General features: G+C 35.0%; 1 protein-coding gene across 1 annotated transcript; it reads left to right on the forward strand.

Annotated features, from left to right (window-relative positions):
* The first annotated feature begins 176 nt into the window (after positions 1-176).
* LOC134239354 (alpha-glucosidase-like) lies at positions 177-16761 on the forward strand. Its single transcript, XM_062721522.1, has 10 exons — positions 177-729; positions 1298-1477; positions 3091-3263; positions 3849-3974; positions 5182-5289; positions 5400-5512; positions 7638-7824; positions 7940-8125; positions 8802-8933; positions 15775-16761. Exons 1-10 carry the CDS (start codon positions 501-503, stop codon positions 16126-16128), a joined length of 1788 nt encoding a protein of 595 aa, XP_062577506.1. The 5' UTR covers positions 177-500; the 3' UTR covers positions 16129-16761.
* The last annotated feature ends 448 nt before the right edge of the window (positions 16762-17209 follow it).

Below are 17209 nucleotides of genomic sequence, written 5' to 3' on the forward strand. Positions count from 1 at the left end.
AACTAGGAAATTCCAATGTACACCTTCGATGATCAATTCTATATCTGACATATAAATATATGGTTCTCCGTGAAGTTGGACTTCATTGACTACCAATTTTCTAACCCTATATTTGACAGAAATCGTTATAGCTTCGTCCCAATAGTGCACCATGACCTTTCTATATTATATTAAATTTTTTTCATTTTATATCAAATTATTTAATGTTTAAGTTCATGGCTTTGGTTTGAATTTAGCATAGAAAATAATTTCTTTGCACTAGAGAGGGCAGGCTTTCTAACAGGAAACTATTTGTTTATTTATTTCATAGTACTTGCTCATACATGTATATATAGTATGTAAAATTCCAATGTATCTTAGGAGCGCGTTACACCTCAAAAGACAAGGCACTATGTACACAGCGTTATCTGGACCGCTAGGGTATCATTACTAGAAACACACCTTGTACTTTAATTAAAAAGTTCTGCATAATTATATCCACTGGAAATTTCACAGGAATAATGTCGTCCAACAAAAAATTCTGCGAGACCAATAAGTGCCTGTTTGTCATCCTTGTAGCCGTGGCTGCTGTGATCGCGATCATTTGTGTGGTAACGTTCTCGGACGAAAATCTGCGTGAGAAAAGAAACCAGAAGGCGGATCTAAAGTGGTGGCAGACTAGCATCGTCTACCAGATTTATCCCCGGTCGTTCCAGGATTCGGACGGAGACGGGACGGGGGATCTTCAAGGTTAGAATTCTAACTTGTATAGCTGTTTACTGAACTATGTAAAAGTCGCATGCTTTGTAGAATTAAGATAGGATTAGAACATTCATATTATCCATAGGCGTCGGAAGCAAATTGAATATGGGGAGGGGGGCTAATTGAAAGGGGGGGGGGTGTTAACCAACGAAAAGGTAGAATCCAATTTTCAATGCCTATATTATGTATATATTGTTAAAAAAAAAAAAAGCCCGGCCCTCCCTCCGGTTCCGACGCCTATGTTATCTCACCTTTACTACATTTACTGACATTACTGTAATTCACTGTCTCTTCGAATGTTGTAACATATATAACAAAGACGCACCATAATGCCCGCCGTGGTCACCATTCACTCTGTCAAAAGAACTAAAATTTCAGCATTTCATACTATATGTATATACATGACATGTGCATGAGGGTTTATGAGACCATTTGTAAAAGTAAAACCAAGATTAATGTTGGAATTACCAACTTTAAAAACTTTAAAAAAGATATTGCGTGGCACAAATACGCTTCAGTATGACAGTACTTTGTTTCTTACTACATGTATTTGCAGGAATCAAGGGTCGCTTGGGCAATGTGTCGGATCTAGGGGTTGGGGCTGTCTGGCTAAGTCCCATCTTCAGGTCCCCCATGCGTGACTTTGGATATGACGTTCAGAACTATACAGAAGTGGATCCTATTTTTGGAAACATGGCGGATTTTGAGGATCTGATGAACGAAGCCAAGGCAAAAAGTAAAGTGTTTTTTCGTTCAAACAAAATGAAAAAAAAAGTTAGAAACGATACATAGTATCCACAATGAAAAAGTGCAAGAATATCCCAAACTTTTAGAAGGAACTTGCATTAAGAAAGTTATATATTTATATCAACAGAATATTATCTCCTTTATCTTAAAAATCCTGTCATTCGGTCATTTTTTAAATTTAAAAATAAAAGTGTACTAAGACTTATAATCGGGGTAAATCCCATCAAATAATTAAGATTATCCAACCACAAGCCACTGTATAAAAGTATACATTTGTATGCATGTACAATGTACACAACAAATGTATAACTATAAAAAACATCTTTATTTTTAACAAAGTTCAATTACCCGCTACTAATATTTTCTCTTTTTCGAACTCTCCACACGAACCCCCTACCTTTACATGCGGCATGATCAAATATCAATCCAGGTTCCACTTTTCCCTGAGTCCCCTTACATAGGTTGGTATCTTTTAGAGGAGCTTAATCGTTAATGGCCAATCCCAGCGGGTGGTTAATTCCCGCGGTTATGACGAGCTTTTGATCTGTTGCCTCTCGTGTAGGAAACAATATTCCGCCATATTTTTGACAATAACAACAATTTCTACAAAAATGGTCGGTTTAAATATGAATTTTTGAAACTTTTATTCACTAACTCATTACTTAACAATAAACTTAACAAGATATGATTTAAAAGATGCAAAAATTTGAAAAAGTAAAAGATAAAATTACCTTGTCGATTTCCATTTAAAAGGTGTACAGAAGCCACAAGAACAGAGAAACAGCCCATAGAAATAAACTTAAAAGTTTCATTTTTCAGTATTGGCCTAAGCAATCAATTAAGATATTCTAAATCTTGCAAAAAACACAAACTTAACTTATAATACAGACCAAATAAAGCAGTGTGGTGCATTTTGTAATTCTTCCTCTAACACTCTAAAACATTACTATTAATTGAAGCGAGAATTCAATAAACTTACCTCTAAGTAACGACAGCATTACATGTACGTACCACGCCGATCAGCGGACCTCTGTTCACTTTCTCACAAAACGCAGAAGCAATGGCCACCATCACCTTAGTCCAACCACGATTTGTCCAATCATATTGCGTAGTATCCTACACACACGAAACGCTTGACCACTTTCTCTGCACGCCTGCAAAGAGCAACCACAAATTGACCAATCAGGTTCCAGCATTTAAACCAAGATTTAGCGGATCAAAGCTTTGGGCCTGCTTCCGCAGTCTCGTCATTGACCCACTGTTTTTCTGGGTCATCCTTCTCCTTTAGCGTCTTGTTTACATGTACAGACGGTGTATAAACAATGACCATAGACAATGCTAGTATTCTTCGACTGAATGAGATGTTTTTGACCATTCTTTGTAGGCAATATGAAGGGAAAGACAAAACAAAATGTGCAAACACCTAGTGCATACTAACTGTATAGTTCAAGGCTGGGTGTAGGTTGGGGGTGGGGGTGTTAAGTTCGATCGCATCATCCACATTTCATCCCAGAACACTGCATAATTTATTTAAAACTGGTACCCCAAAATGATGTCCCTCCAAAGCGGTATGGTCAGTTGTAAGGATTTCTGTTATTTTAGATTTGCGTGTAATACTGGACTTTGTCCCTAACCACACGAGTAACGAGAGTGAGTGGTTTTACCTCAGTGAGCGGGGCGATGCTACGTACAGGGATTACTACGTGTGGAATGACGGCGTGAATTGTACCTCGGGATGTGAAGACACAGGGGGAAAACGACCCCCGAATAACTGGGTGAAATGAATCTCCATCACTGTTATTTAAAATTAAGGGACTCCGACCCTCAGCTAGGAAGGACAACTCTTTAATTTATAATTTAATTCAAAAAGTCTTTAAATGAAGCTTGAAAATTAAATTTTTTCATGCAACAATTTTCATTATACGCCTCTCAATGTGCTTCAAGGTTCTTTGAACTTCTCAGAAATGTCTAATTAAAAGTAGAAATTTTTATCCCGAAAAAGCATTTTATGATACCAATGTTTATTAACATGATATAAAAATAAGAAGTGATTTATGGAACTTTGCAAAGAACCTTGAAGCACATTGAGAGGCACGAAATGAAAATTGTTGCATGAAAATATTTAATATTTTCAAGCTTCATTTAAAGACTTATTGAATTAAATTATAAATTAAAGAGTTGTCCTTCCTGGCTGAGGGTCGGAGTCCCTTAAACACTGATCTTTTTTAATTAAGTATAGTTGAATGAACATGCATTTGGTTGCAGAAAATAAGAAAATATATAAAACATTTAAAAGTTAGAAGTTTTTTTTTTATTCAAGAAGTTAAGTATTTTTTATAGAAAGAATTACTATTTATTAGCTGAGTGTATTTGGTGGATCCGCCTGGAAGTGGAGTGGAATGAGAAATAAATTTTACTACCACGCCTTCTTAGACTCTCAACCTGACCTCAACCTGAGGAATAAAAAAGTCCGGGAGGAACTCAAGGTTAATATCAGAATTAAGAGTGACAGAGTACGGCACACAAACACGAGAAACCTTTATCACATGAAATGCTCAGTATATTTGTGAACTAAATTTAGCGAATGTTTTTATTCCCATTTAGTATCAAAAAGAAAGAGTTGTTGTTCTTGGTTCACAAAGTTGATAATATTCAAAATCTCCATAAGATATTAAGCTTTTAGAATTACCGGGGAGGGGGGTCTACACTGTATAAAGTAATTTACGTATAGATAGAAATCATTGTCATTTTGTAAACCATGGTGTGATTAAAGGCACTCGATTAATGAAAGAAATTTTCACGTAATAAGGCCATTCCAAGTTTTTTCTATGTTTAGCGTCCGCGTGCGCCTTGGTTTTTGACACCCCATATAAGAAAAAACACACAACATCAGGAGTCCTGAAATTGATTAAATTAGTCGATTTTTTTTAATTTTGTCGTTTCTCCAAATAATTCTGTGCAGTAAGTTATATTGGGTGCATTTTAAGCATTTAATCCGTTGTTTTTGCTTAAGAATAGATATTTCTTCTATTATAGCAGCTTAGTTAGATGAAATCATTTGAAGGGCGTCATTTTTATGACTTTTAAGCCTGTGTTTTATGTTTTGGCTTGTGTGTTTTTTGCGAATAGGTAGGTAAGTTTTTGAAAGATGGGTGGACGCTAAACAGAGAAAAAACTTGGAATGGCCTAAGCTGTTTCTTGCCTAAAATCAATTCTTAGAATTTTTATTTATTGTCGTAAATTTGTATTTTACCAAAACAATGAAGTATATAACCTTGAGTTATCATTGTACTGCTGTATTCAATAAAAAATTATTATTGTATACTATGAACTAGTGGAACTGTGGGAATGAGGGACAGTTGACCTGGGGTTTCAACCCCCCTCCCCCAATTAAGACTTGTTTATTCTTGTATTGTATTTTGCTATTTTTGTAAACTGATTTCCTGTATTGCCCAAAGTTATATTCTGAATAAACTACTAATTCTACCATGCATAAGAAAGGAAAGGTTAATCTGACGTATATATCAAACCTTACACTACGGATACTCCCCCCCCCCCTAAACACCCAACCCACCCCAACCCCCGCCTCCATGTTGTGTTTATGAAAAACTGTGTGTAATATTTTGTAGGCCAATATGTTCATATGTCAACATATATTGTTCCTATGATAACTCTAATTCTTTATTTTGACAGAACGTGTTGAGATTCTGGTTACAGAAAGGGGTGGATGGATTCCGAGCCGACGCCCTCAAGTTTATGTTTGAATCCCAGAATGTGACGCAGAACGAGACGGGGTTAAGTGTAGGGTTAATTTAACCATGTATTTGTTTGTGTGTGTGTGGTTTTTTTTTGGCTTTTATTTGTGCATTAGTTTTGTTCTTTTTAAATATGATAAATAAATATCTATCCAGGACACATTTGCTTGGATTGAAGAGGATAATCATAATCTGACGACAAACTTTAAAGAGATTTATGGAATTCTGAAAGAATGGAGAGAGGTGTTAAACGACTACGGCGATGACAAGTATGAATCAAAATACGTGTAAGAAATAAACATAAAAAATCACTGGCGGATTTAGAGGGGGGCGGGTCTCCCCCTTTATGTAAAAAAAAAACCCAAAAAAAACATATTTGATAAATCAATGTTTTTTGGTGTGGTTGGGCCCCTACCCTGACCTCAAACTGGTCGCCCCCCCCCCCTCCTTTAAAAATTTCTGGATCCGCCAGTGAAAATATACCTATGAGATGTCATCCACGCAATAATGTCAGGAGTCCTGATTCAACGCACCAACTGCAGTCACCGTGCACCAGTTGATTTTAATAAAAAAAAAACAACATTTATACATCTATTACCATGTATACATGTGCAATTTTACCTGTTCTGTAGTATTCTTAGCAATATTCTTGATATACGACGCCATAGCTGCCTTATGTGGCTATTTCATATTATGCTGTGGTTATTTTCTATGAAGATGGTGCTCTATTATATTATGCTGTTGTTATTTTATATGAAGATGGTGCTCTTTTATATTGTGCTGTGGTTATTTTATATGAAGATGGTGCTCTATTATATTATGCTGTGGTTATTTTATATGAAGGTGCTGCTTTTTTATACATGTATTATGCTGTGTTTTTTTAATATGGAGGTGGTGCTTTATTATATTATGCTGTGGTTATTTCATGTGAAAGTGTTTTTTTAAGTGAAAGTGGTTTCTAAAAAAAATATATAATTATTAAATGTCAAGATATTCCTCATATTTTTGAAGATTAAGTTTAACACTAATTTAACAGCTATAATCTCGAAAGATTGAAAGTAAAACAAATACTAGTATCAGTAACTGGTGTAATTAAAAAATACTAGTACCAGTAATTGGTGTAATTAAAATCATTTAAATACACTATTGCTAATTCCTTTTTTTTCCATTATGCATTCACTTGGTTTCAGGTTGGTGTATTTTGTGTATAATTAATGTTTTCCTAGGTGTGACTAAATACACTCGAAAACATAAAAAAACGATCACTAAGATAATAGCACGTTTTTAAAATGTCGTTTTACTGTATATAGGTATAACAGTTGCCATTTCCAGAAAATCTAGAGGGATTTGTTGTCTCTGTCATTCCGGGACGCCTCTATATTCTACGTAGTTATAAATCGTCAGTTCCATTGCTTTCACTTTCAGTGCTAAATATCAAGACGCTTTTGTTTACTGCATATTTTATACGACACCTTCATATAAAATAACCACAGCATAATATAAAAGAGTACCATCTTCATATAATAGAGCACCATCTTTATATAAAATAACCTCAGCATAATATAAAAGAGCACCATCTTCATATAAAATAACCACATCATAATATAAAAGAGCACCATCTTCATATAATAGAGCATCACCTTCATATATTAGAGCACCACCTTCATATAAAATAACCACATCATAATATAAAAAAGCACCATCTTCATATAATAGAGCGCCATCTTCATATAACAGAGCACCACTTTCATATAAAATAACCACAGCATAATATAAAAGAGCACCATTTTCATATAATAGAGCATCACCTTCATATAATAGAGCACTACCTTCATATAAAATAACCACAGCATAATATAAAATTAAAAAGAGCACCATCTTCATATAATAGAGCATCATCTTCATATAATAGAGCACCACCTTCATTTAAAATGATCACAGCATAATATAAAAGAGCACCATCTTCATATAATAGAGCACCATCTTCATATAAAATAACCACAGCATAATACTAGTATAAAAGAGCACCATCTTCATATAATAGAGCACCACCTTCATATAAAATAACCACAGCATAATATAATAGAGCACCATCTTCATATAAAATAACCACAGCATAATATGAAATAGCCACATAAGGCAACTAAGGCGTTCCATACGACTGTACAGTCGATAATGCGAGTATGATGAATTGTGGATTTAGTTTTTTTTTTAATTCACAAATTAGAACAATCACTTATATATAAAGCCGCCGATTAACAGTCTATTTGTCTTTTTTTCAAACACTAATACTCCAAACATTTCTTTATCAACTTTATTCCCTCTTTAATAACTATAAACACAGTCACTTCGTCTGTCTGTTTCTGTATTCATATTTCCCGTTTTTTCCTTCAGATTTCTGATAGCTGAGTCTTACGGCATAAGTCATGCCGTACGGAACGAGTACTACAAATCTGGCTCCATTCCTTTTAACTTCGCCTTGATTCAATATCTTAACGCAAGTTGTGACGCACTGTGTCTGAAATCTGTGATAAATGAGTCAATGGCGGGCCTTATACCGAGCTACTGGCCCAACTTTGTGGTTTGTGAAGTGTTTCAATATTTACTGAATGTTGAGGGGAAAATCTCAAGAAATCAGATATGTATAACATGTGTAATGTCGTTATGTATTTTTTTTTCTTTTTTTGTAATTTAAGATAGGAAATCACGACAACCACCGAGTGGCCAATAGGTTCGGTCCGGAGATGATAGACGCCTTTAACATGTTACTACTGACCCTGCCTGGGACCCCCACATCCTATTACGGGGAGGAGATTGGAATGAGGGACACCTTTTACACGTACAGTGAGACCAAAGACCCCGCCGGCCTCAACTTCAATGAGGTTTCTATCATTCTGGTTACAAGATCTTTATGAATTATTTAATAATAAGCTTGGCATTATTTTAAAGTCTACAAAAGCAGAAAGCTCGAATTTGTCTTCATACCAGTATTTTGAAGGTATGGCGAAGGAATATTCTACCAGCATATAAAGAAAAATGTAAAGTTTCTTTTTATTATCTTGTAATATTACTTTCTATCGAGTTTATGAAAATTCAGTGGTATTTATCATAATTGTAACCCGTTTTTTTTTAAAGGGCTGGGACATAAGAAAACCTCACCCTTTTGCCCGTCCGTCTGTCTGTATTTTTTTTTAACTTAGGTAATACACGTAACTTTTGAATGAGAGAAGATGAAGCTTTCATATATATTTGTGGACAAGACCTTTCTGAATGTACTGGGTTTTTTTATCTTATCTTTGGAGGTTAGCCTACCTTTAAATATTCAAACCATTGTCCATCAGCTTCTGTACCTGACAGACCTGGTTTTTATATTTTACATGGGTATTACCTGTGTCATTATCCTTCCAAATGTACTTTGATTTTTCCCTGACCTTGAAATTTGATCCACTTTTCGATATTTAATTTTGGGAAGGTAGTGTAACGGACTTACTAGAATCACAGTAGAACGTATATTAAGAGCTTTCTCTACAATTTATGACTTTTGTTATTGTATGACAGACTTTATACCTGGAACACACGCGGGACCCAGAACGTTCCCCGATGCAGTGGAACGACAGCCTCAATGCAGGATTCTCTAGTGGAACACCCTGGTTACATGTCAACAGGAACTACAAAGTCATCAATGTTAAGGTAAGGAATAAAGTACAATGTTTTACATGTTTTACATTTTACATTGTTTAACATTATAGTTAAAATATTTTACGATAGGTTATCTCACCGACAATTAGTGGCTAGTGTTGCTGCTATTTAATGATGGCGGTTTTCTCCAAGTGTCAAGTTTCTTTTATATTTTTTAAGCTACATAGCTCATCAATATGATAAATTCATGTAATTGAGGAAGAATAATTAAAAAGGGTTAATGTAAAAATACATGAATGAAAATAGTGCCCTAGCTCATGATCTTTCGTATTTTCTTAACAATGTTGCAGCATGAAAAAATTAACCAATATTTAATTCATGATCTTTTATATTATTAAAAATAAGCAAATTTAAAGCAATTGTATTTATTTATAGCCACAAGCCTTAGTATCATAGTACTTTTTGATCAAAAATTCTTTCATAGATAATTATACAAGGGCATATCAAAACAAAATGAAATTCATTTTCGAATCATGAATTTGACGAAATGTTTTTAATCTGATAATCTTTTATATGCTACGGTGTCAACCCGCTTAAATAATCAGCATATGATTTAGATCTGTTCATCTTTTATATTTTGTAAAATATTATTGCAGGTAGAAAGTGACAAATATATGTTCCATAAATTATACTTTGACCGGTTTATTATACATGTACTGCATGGTATTTTCTATTACAGTGTTGTTGTTTTTTTGTTTTTCTTTATAATTTGTATAACCCTTATGTCATTTTGTAACACCATATTTTAATAACAAACATTAGATTAATTATCATTTTGTGTAACTCTTAATGTGATATTCTAAGTTTTATGGTAACAGCTAGTGGAAAACATTCAATCACAGAATAGATCAAGCTGTCTGAAGTTTTCTTACTAACATCGAGAGTTTATAAAAAAAAATAATAAAAAGTACCCCTTTCATCTCTGAAATCCACAAATCCTATTCATATAAAGTAATGGTTTCTGGTCCTGAATTTTCCTCACATCTTGGCTAGCCAAGTTTTTTCTGATCTTAGCTTGCCAAGGTTATTCTGATCTTAGCTAGCCAAGGGTTTCGTAGATAAACAAGGGTTTCCGATCCATTACTCTCGTCACATCTGAGCTAGCCAAGGGTTTTTGATCCATTATTCTCCTCACATCTTAGCTAGCCAAGGGTTTTTGATCCATTATTCTCCTATGGTTAACATCTTTGCTAGCCAAGGGTTTTTGATGCATTATTCTCTTCAGAACTTAGCTAGCCAAGGGTTTTGTTCCATTATTCTCCTCACATCTTAGCTAGCCAAGGGTTTCTGATCCATTATTCTCCTAACATCTTAGCTAGCCAAGGGTTTCTGATCCATTTTTCTCCTCACATCTTAGCTAGCCAAGGGTTTTTGATGCATTATTCTCTTCACAACTTAGCTAGCCAAGGGTTTTGTTCCATTATTCTCCTCACATCTTAGCTAGCCAGGGTTTCTGATCCATTATTCTCCTCACATCTTAGCTAGCCTAGGTTATTCTGATCTTAGCTAGCCAGCCAATGATTTCTAATCCATTATTCTCCTAAAATCTAATTAGCTAGCCAAAGGTTTTCTGATCTTAGCTATCCAAGGTTGTTCTGATCTAAGCTAGCCAAGAGTTTCTGACCCGCTATTCTCCTCAAGTCTTTGCTTGCCAAGATTTTTTCCGATCTTAGCTAGCCAAGGATTTTCTGATCTTAGCTAGCCAAGATTATTCTGATCTTAGCTAGCTAAGGATTTTTTATATATTATTCTCCGATCGTTTAAATCTTAGCTAGTCAAGGGTTTCTGATCCATTATTCTCCTCACATCTTAGCTAGCCAAGGATTTTTGATCCATTATTCTCCTATGGTTAACATCTTAGCTAGCCAAGGGTTTTTGATCCATTATTCTCCTGACATCTTAGCTAGCCAAGGATTTTTGATCCATTATTCTCCTTTGGTTAACATCTTAGCTGGCCAAGGGTTTTAGATCCATTATAGTCCTACGGTTAACATCTTAGCTAGCCAAGGGTTTTGATCCATTATTCTCCTATGGTTAACATCTTAGCTAGCCAAGAGTTTTTGATCCATTATTCTCCTATGGTTAATATCTAAGCTAGCCAAGGGTTTCTAATTCATTGTTCTCCTATGGTTAACATCTTAGCTAGCTGAGGGTTTTTGATCCATTATTCTCTTCACATCTTAGCTAGCCGGGGTTTTTTGATCCGTTATTCTCCAAACATCTCAGCTTGCCAAGGGTTTCTGATCCATTATTCTCCTATGGTTAACATATAAGCTAGCAAAGGGTTTTGATCCATTATTGTCCTATGGTTAACATCTTTGCTAGCCAAGAGTTCCTGATCCATTATTCTCTTTACATCTTAGCAAGCCAAGGGTTTCTGATCCCTTATTCTCTGCACAACTTAGCTAGCTAAGGGTTTCTAATCCATTATTCACCTATGATTTACAACTTAATTAGCCAATGGTTTCTGATCCATTGCTCTCCTATGGTTAACATCTTAGCTAGCCAAGGGTTTCTGATCTATTACTAAGTATTCTTATATAGTTAACAAGGTAGCTAACCAAGGGTTTTTGATCCATTATTTTCTTCACAACTTAGCTAGCCAAGGATTTCTGATCCATTATTTTCTTCGCATCTTAGCTAGCCAAGGGTTTCTGATCCATAATTCTCTTCACATCATAGCTAGCCAAGGGTTTCTGATCCATTATTCACCTATGATTAACGACTTAGCTAGCCAGAGGTTTTTGATGCATTATTCACTTATTATTAACATTTAACTAGCCAAGGGTTACTGATCGTTTATTCAACTATAGTTAATATCTAAGCTAGCCAAAGGTTTCGAATCCATTAATTTCCTATGGTTAACATCTTAGCTAGCCAAGGGTTTCTGATCTATTACTAAGTATTCTTATATAGTTAACAAGGAAGCTAACCAAGGGTTTTTGATCCATTATTCTCTTCACATCTTAGCTAGCCAAGGGTTTCTAATCCATTAATCTCCTCACATCTTAGCTAGCCAAGGGTTTCTGATCCATTATTCTCGTTTAGTTAACATCTTAGCTAGCCAAGGGTTTCTGATCCATTATTCACCTATGGGTATATCTTGGGATTGCAATTTGTAACCGTTTAATCGATTAATCGGTCGGAACGATGCTAATTGGTTAGAAAATCCGTAAACGGTTAGTCGGAAAAGTAAAATATATGTAAATATGAGCGCAGTTTCCTTAAAATCCCCCCCTTTTTTAGAAAGGAAAGCGCTGCATAGATTTTTTTATTAAGTGTTTTTACACATCTTATAATTCAGAATATTTGGTTAGTAATACTTGATATCGCGATTTCTTAACTTAGCGGAACTCTTTCGCAAAGGAGGAGGAATCGTCTGTTGGGTGGGGGCAATGTGCTATTCAATACAATGCAAGATCGATCATTGTAGCATTTATAAGGACAGATAAGTAAAATAATCCTGGTGGAATACCTCGCTAAACAATCGCTGAACCAGCCTAATATATTTTTAAGAGGAGCCAATCCAAAATTGTAACATTTTTAATGATATCTTTAATTAAGCGGACTCTTCTCGTTAAATTTTCATTGAAAATCGTCACATTTTTGTGCAGATAAAATATTCTAAACTTTCCTTATTTGACAATCTACTATTTGGAGTTCAATATCTGGCAAAACATCGTGATTTCTGCATTAAATTGTTCGAATCATTCGATTGTCACTACTGTAAACAATGGCATTTGCCCCCAGAAATTTAGACTTTTCTCGACTCCCCTGCAAAAGAGCGGTACTAAGTAGATATCTGCGAGGTACTCATTGGTAGTCGCGATATAACGTATTATAGTAACGTATTATAGCTCTCCAGATTGAGATGGCAGGGTAACTGGTAAATTTGTAAAGTGTTAATTACTGTTTTTATAACATCATGCCGTTACCCAGATAGTCCTGTGGTTTTTTTTAATGAAACTAAAACATCACCGTTAAGCACTTTTAATTATAGAATGTCTATATTTTGCCGTTATCTATTAAATTGTATTATCATAAAGAACGTTGTAAATTGTAAATAAAGTGAGGGTTCAGACATAGACTAGTTCTGATTATGGTGACAACGCAGAATTAACTTCTTTAACGTCTGCGTTAGAAAATTATCCCTCACTGATTTCTCAAACAAGATTCATGGTTTTCTTAATTTTTTCTTGTCTATTGAAATTGAAATAAAATATACTTTTATGTACATAAAATTACCCGATCAAAAAAATAAACAAAATGTAACTTCTAACGTCCTTTTAGCCTTTTTGTGTATATGAAAAGAAAATGTAAAAGTGTATGTCTTGATACGACTAACCGGTTAATCGGTCGGAACGTTTTGCGGTTAACCGATTAGCAATTCTGCAAACGATTGCCATCCCTAGTTATATATAAGCTAGCCAAGGGTTTCTGATCCATTATTCTCCTAAAGTTAATATCTAAGCTAGCCAAGAGTTTCCGATTCATTATTCTCCTATGGTTAACATCTTAGCTAGTCAAGGGTTTTTTTTATCAATTATTCTCTTCACATCTTAACTAGCCAGGGGTTTCTGATCCATTTTTTTCTTCACATCTTAGCTAGCCAGGGATTTCTGATCTATTTTCCTCTTAACATCATAGCTAGCCAAGAGTTTCGGATGAATTATTTCACTATGGTTAACATCAAGGCTAGCCAAGGTTTCTGATCCATTATGTTCTTCACATCTAAGCTAGGCAGAGGTTTCTGATCCATTATTCTCCTATAGTTAATATCTTATCTAGCCAAGGGTTTCTGATCCATTATTCTCTTATGGTTATATCTAAGCTAGCCAAGGGTTTCCGATCCATTATTCTCCTATGGTTAACATCAAAGCTAGCCAAGGGTTGCTTTTGATCCATTATTCTCTTCAGATCTTGGCTAGCCAAGAGTTTCTGATGAATTATTGCACTGTGGTTAACATCTAAGGTAGCCAAGGGTTTCTGATCCATTATTCTCCTATGCATGGTTTACATCTTAGTTACCTAAGGGTTTCTGATCCATTATTCTCCTATGAGTAACATCTAAGCTAGCCAAGGGTTTTGATCCATTATTCTCCTATGCATGGTTTACATCTTATTTAGCCAAGGGTTTCTGATCCATTATTCTCCTATGGTTAACATCTAAGCTAGCCAAGGGTTTCTGATCCATTATTTTCTTCACATCTTAGCTAGCCAAGGGTTTCTGACCCATTATTTTCTTCATAACTTATCTAGCAAAGGTTTTCTGATGAATGATTTTACTATGGTTAACATCTAAGCTAGCCAAAGGTTTCTGATCCATTATTCTCTTATGTTAACATCTTAGCTAGCCAAGGGTTTTTGATCCATTGTTCTTTTCAAAACTAAGCTTGCCAAGGGTTTCTGATTAATTATTCTCCTGACAAATCAGCTTGCCAAGGTTTTGTTTTTCTGATCCATTATACTCCTATAGTTAATATCATATCTAGCCAAGCGTTTCTTACCCTTTATTCTCCTATGGTTAACATCTTAGCTAGCCAAGGGGTTCTGATCCATTATTTTACTTTGGTTAACATCTTAGCTAGCCAAGGGTTTTTGATCCATTATTCTACTTTGGTTAACATCTTAGCTAGCCAAGGATTTTTATTTCCATTATTCTCCTTTGTTAACATCTTAGCTAGCCAAGGATTTTTATTTCCATTATTCTCCTTTGTTAACATTTTAGCTAGCCAAGGGTTTCTGATCCATTATTTTCTTCACAACTTAGCTAGCCAAGGGTTTCTGATGAATTATTTTACTATGGTTAACATCTTAGCTAGCCAAGGGTTTCTGATCCATTATTTTCTTCACAACTTAGCTAAACAAGGGTTTCTGATCCATTATTCTCCTAACATCCTAGCTAGCCAAGGGTTTCTGATGAATTATTTTCTTCACAACTTAGCTAGCCAAGGGTTTTTTTGTCCATTATTTTCTTCACAACGTAGCTAGCCAAGGGTTTCTAATGAATTATTTTACTATGGTAAACATCTTAGCTAGCCAAGGGTTTCTGATTCATTATTTTCTTCACAACTTAGCTAGCCAAGGGTTTCTGATGAATTATTGTAATATGGTTTACATTTTAGCTAGCCAAGGGTTTCTGATGAATTATTTTACTGTGGTTAAAATCTTAGCTAGCTAAAGGTTTCTGATCCATTATTCCCTTTACATCTTAGCTAGCCAAGGGTTTCTGATCCATTATTCTCTTCACAACTTAGCTATCTAAGGGTTTCTTATCCATTAATCTCCTCACAACTTAGCTAGCCAAGGGTTTCTGATCCATTATTCTACTTTGGATAACATTTCAGCCAGCCAAGGTTTTCTGATGAATTATTTTACTATGGTTAACATCTTAGCTAGCCAAGGGTTTCTAATGAATTATTTTACTATGGTTAACATCTTAGCTAGCCAAGGGTTTCTGATCCATTATTCTCCTATGGTTAACATCTTACCTTGCCAAGGTTTTTGTGATCCATTATACTCCTAACATCTTTGCTAACCAGGGGTTTTTGATCCATTATTCTCCTATTGCTCGCATCTTAGCTAACCAAGGGTTTTTGATCCATTATTCTCCTATAGCTCGCATCTAATCTTGCCAAGGGTTTCTGATCCATTGTTCTCCAAAATCAAAAAAAGAATTATTTTTATTTATTTTTTTAAATGCATAATGCATTCCAAATTCAAGTTAAACAGGACTATCCTATCAGGCCCAATAATTTTTAAAATTGATAAGCACGTATTTTATTATAAGATAACCAATACCATTCATTCCATCTGTATTAATTCGTTACAGAATCAGGAGTCCGCTGATAATTCTCACCTAAAGGTTTATAAAGAACTGGCCAAGTTACGCCAGAAACCGTCTTTTACGTACAGTAATCTGACGTTTGTGGACCTGGACGACGTCGACGACAATCCGAAAAAAATTCTGTCGTACATCAGGACCCAGCCAAAGGAAGACAAGTATCTGGTAGTCCTGAACTTCGGACATCTGTACGCAAATGACGTGGACCTTAGTAAAAGTGCCGGAAGTAAAAGAGGGGAGGTTGTCGTAAACGCCATGTCTAATTATAAAATGGAAACGGAAGTGGACCTCACACGTATAACGTTATCGCGGGGGCAGGGGCTAGTTATTAAAATCAAGTGAATGTAGTGTATGACTACAATATTAAATTAAGGTGATTTTTAATTAAGGAATTATTGTCATATTCAAAACAACTCATTACCTTTTTACTATACTAGATGTATTATAACGGGGACATGCAATCAGTATCAAATGTGTAAACACGTACATGTACTAATACTTAAAAAATTGTTTGCCAGACTTATAATAAAAGGCAGAAATATCCAGATAAAAATAGTAGTTTTGAATATTTTAACCATCTGTTTATCAGGCGGAGTCGGAAGAAATATATAATACAACATAGGCCATTCTTAAGCCATTCACCATACCATTGCGTCCTCACAATGCCAGGGGTCCTGTGTCCACTCACTGCCGTGGAACCCCTTACAAATTACATTTGATATCTTATGGGTCGACTGCAGCGACGTCTTTCGAAAAAAAAAACAAATCTTGCTTGTTTTTCTTTTCGTGCATTTTAGGCGCATTTGATTTCTGTCTGTTTACATGATTATTTATCTACTTCAATTCGAATGGGAGAGAAGCAAGCCTGGAAAAAATGAAATATGCCAGGGGTCCCACGGCAACGACACAGGAGCCATGGCGGTGTGAGAATAAGTACTAAGACATTGAGGTTATCCAGCTTTCAGTCTGATTCGGAACATAAATACTTTAACATACATAGTGATTTTAAAAAGTAAGCTGATGGGTATCAGCATAATTTTCAAGAAACATAAACCGATATTGTCATCTGCATTTTAATTCCTCCAAATTAAATAGGTACTAAATTAAGAAATTAAAATTACCATAAAGTATCTCTGAATTTATCCACAATGTTTCTTTAAAGTTGAAGATTAAAAGTTAATCATATTATGTAGGGAAGATTGTCAAATGTCCAATATTTTTGCAGAAAAAGTGAATTGGAATATCAGCAATGTATTTTCTATTTGCTAATTGATCAACAAATATATTTTAGGTTAAAAAACAATAGGTATCCAGGCATTCAGAAATTGTCATGATTTTTCTACTTATTTTGTACTTATTGTCGTCTATTTCCGTCATGTATTCTATAATACATAGTGCAAAAGGCTTTTGCTATCATTGCAAG

This window comes from Saccostrea cucullata, unplaced genomic scaffold (assembly GCF_032062105.1).
Source record: "Saccostrea cucullata isolate Sc308-1 unplaced genomic scaffold, CSIRO_AGI_Scuc_v1 ctg135, whole genome shotgun sequence".
Classification (NCBI taxonomy): domain Eukaryota; kingdom Metazoa; phylum Mollusca; class Bivalvia; order Ostreida; family Ostreidae; genus Saccostrea; species Saccostrea cuccullata.

What these genes read in the sequence shown, in the direction of transcription:
- LOC134239354 (XM_062721522.1), top strand. Translation starts at nt 501, where the DNA reads ATGTCGTCCAACAAAAAATTCTGCGAGACCAATAAGTGCCTGTTTGTC. An exon ending in AGAACGAGACGGGGTTAAGT is followed by an intron (nt 5,290 to 5,399) that starts GTAGGGTTAATT and finishes ATATCTATCCAG; the next exon opens with GACACATTTGCTTGGATTGA. An exon ending in ACAAAGTCATCAATGTTAAG is followed by an intron (nt 8,934 to 15,774) that starts GTAAGGAATAAA and finishes AATTCGTTACAG; the next exon opens with AATCAGGAGTCCGCTGATAA.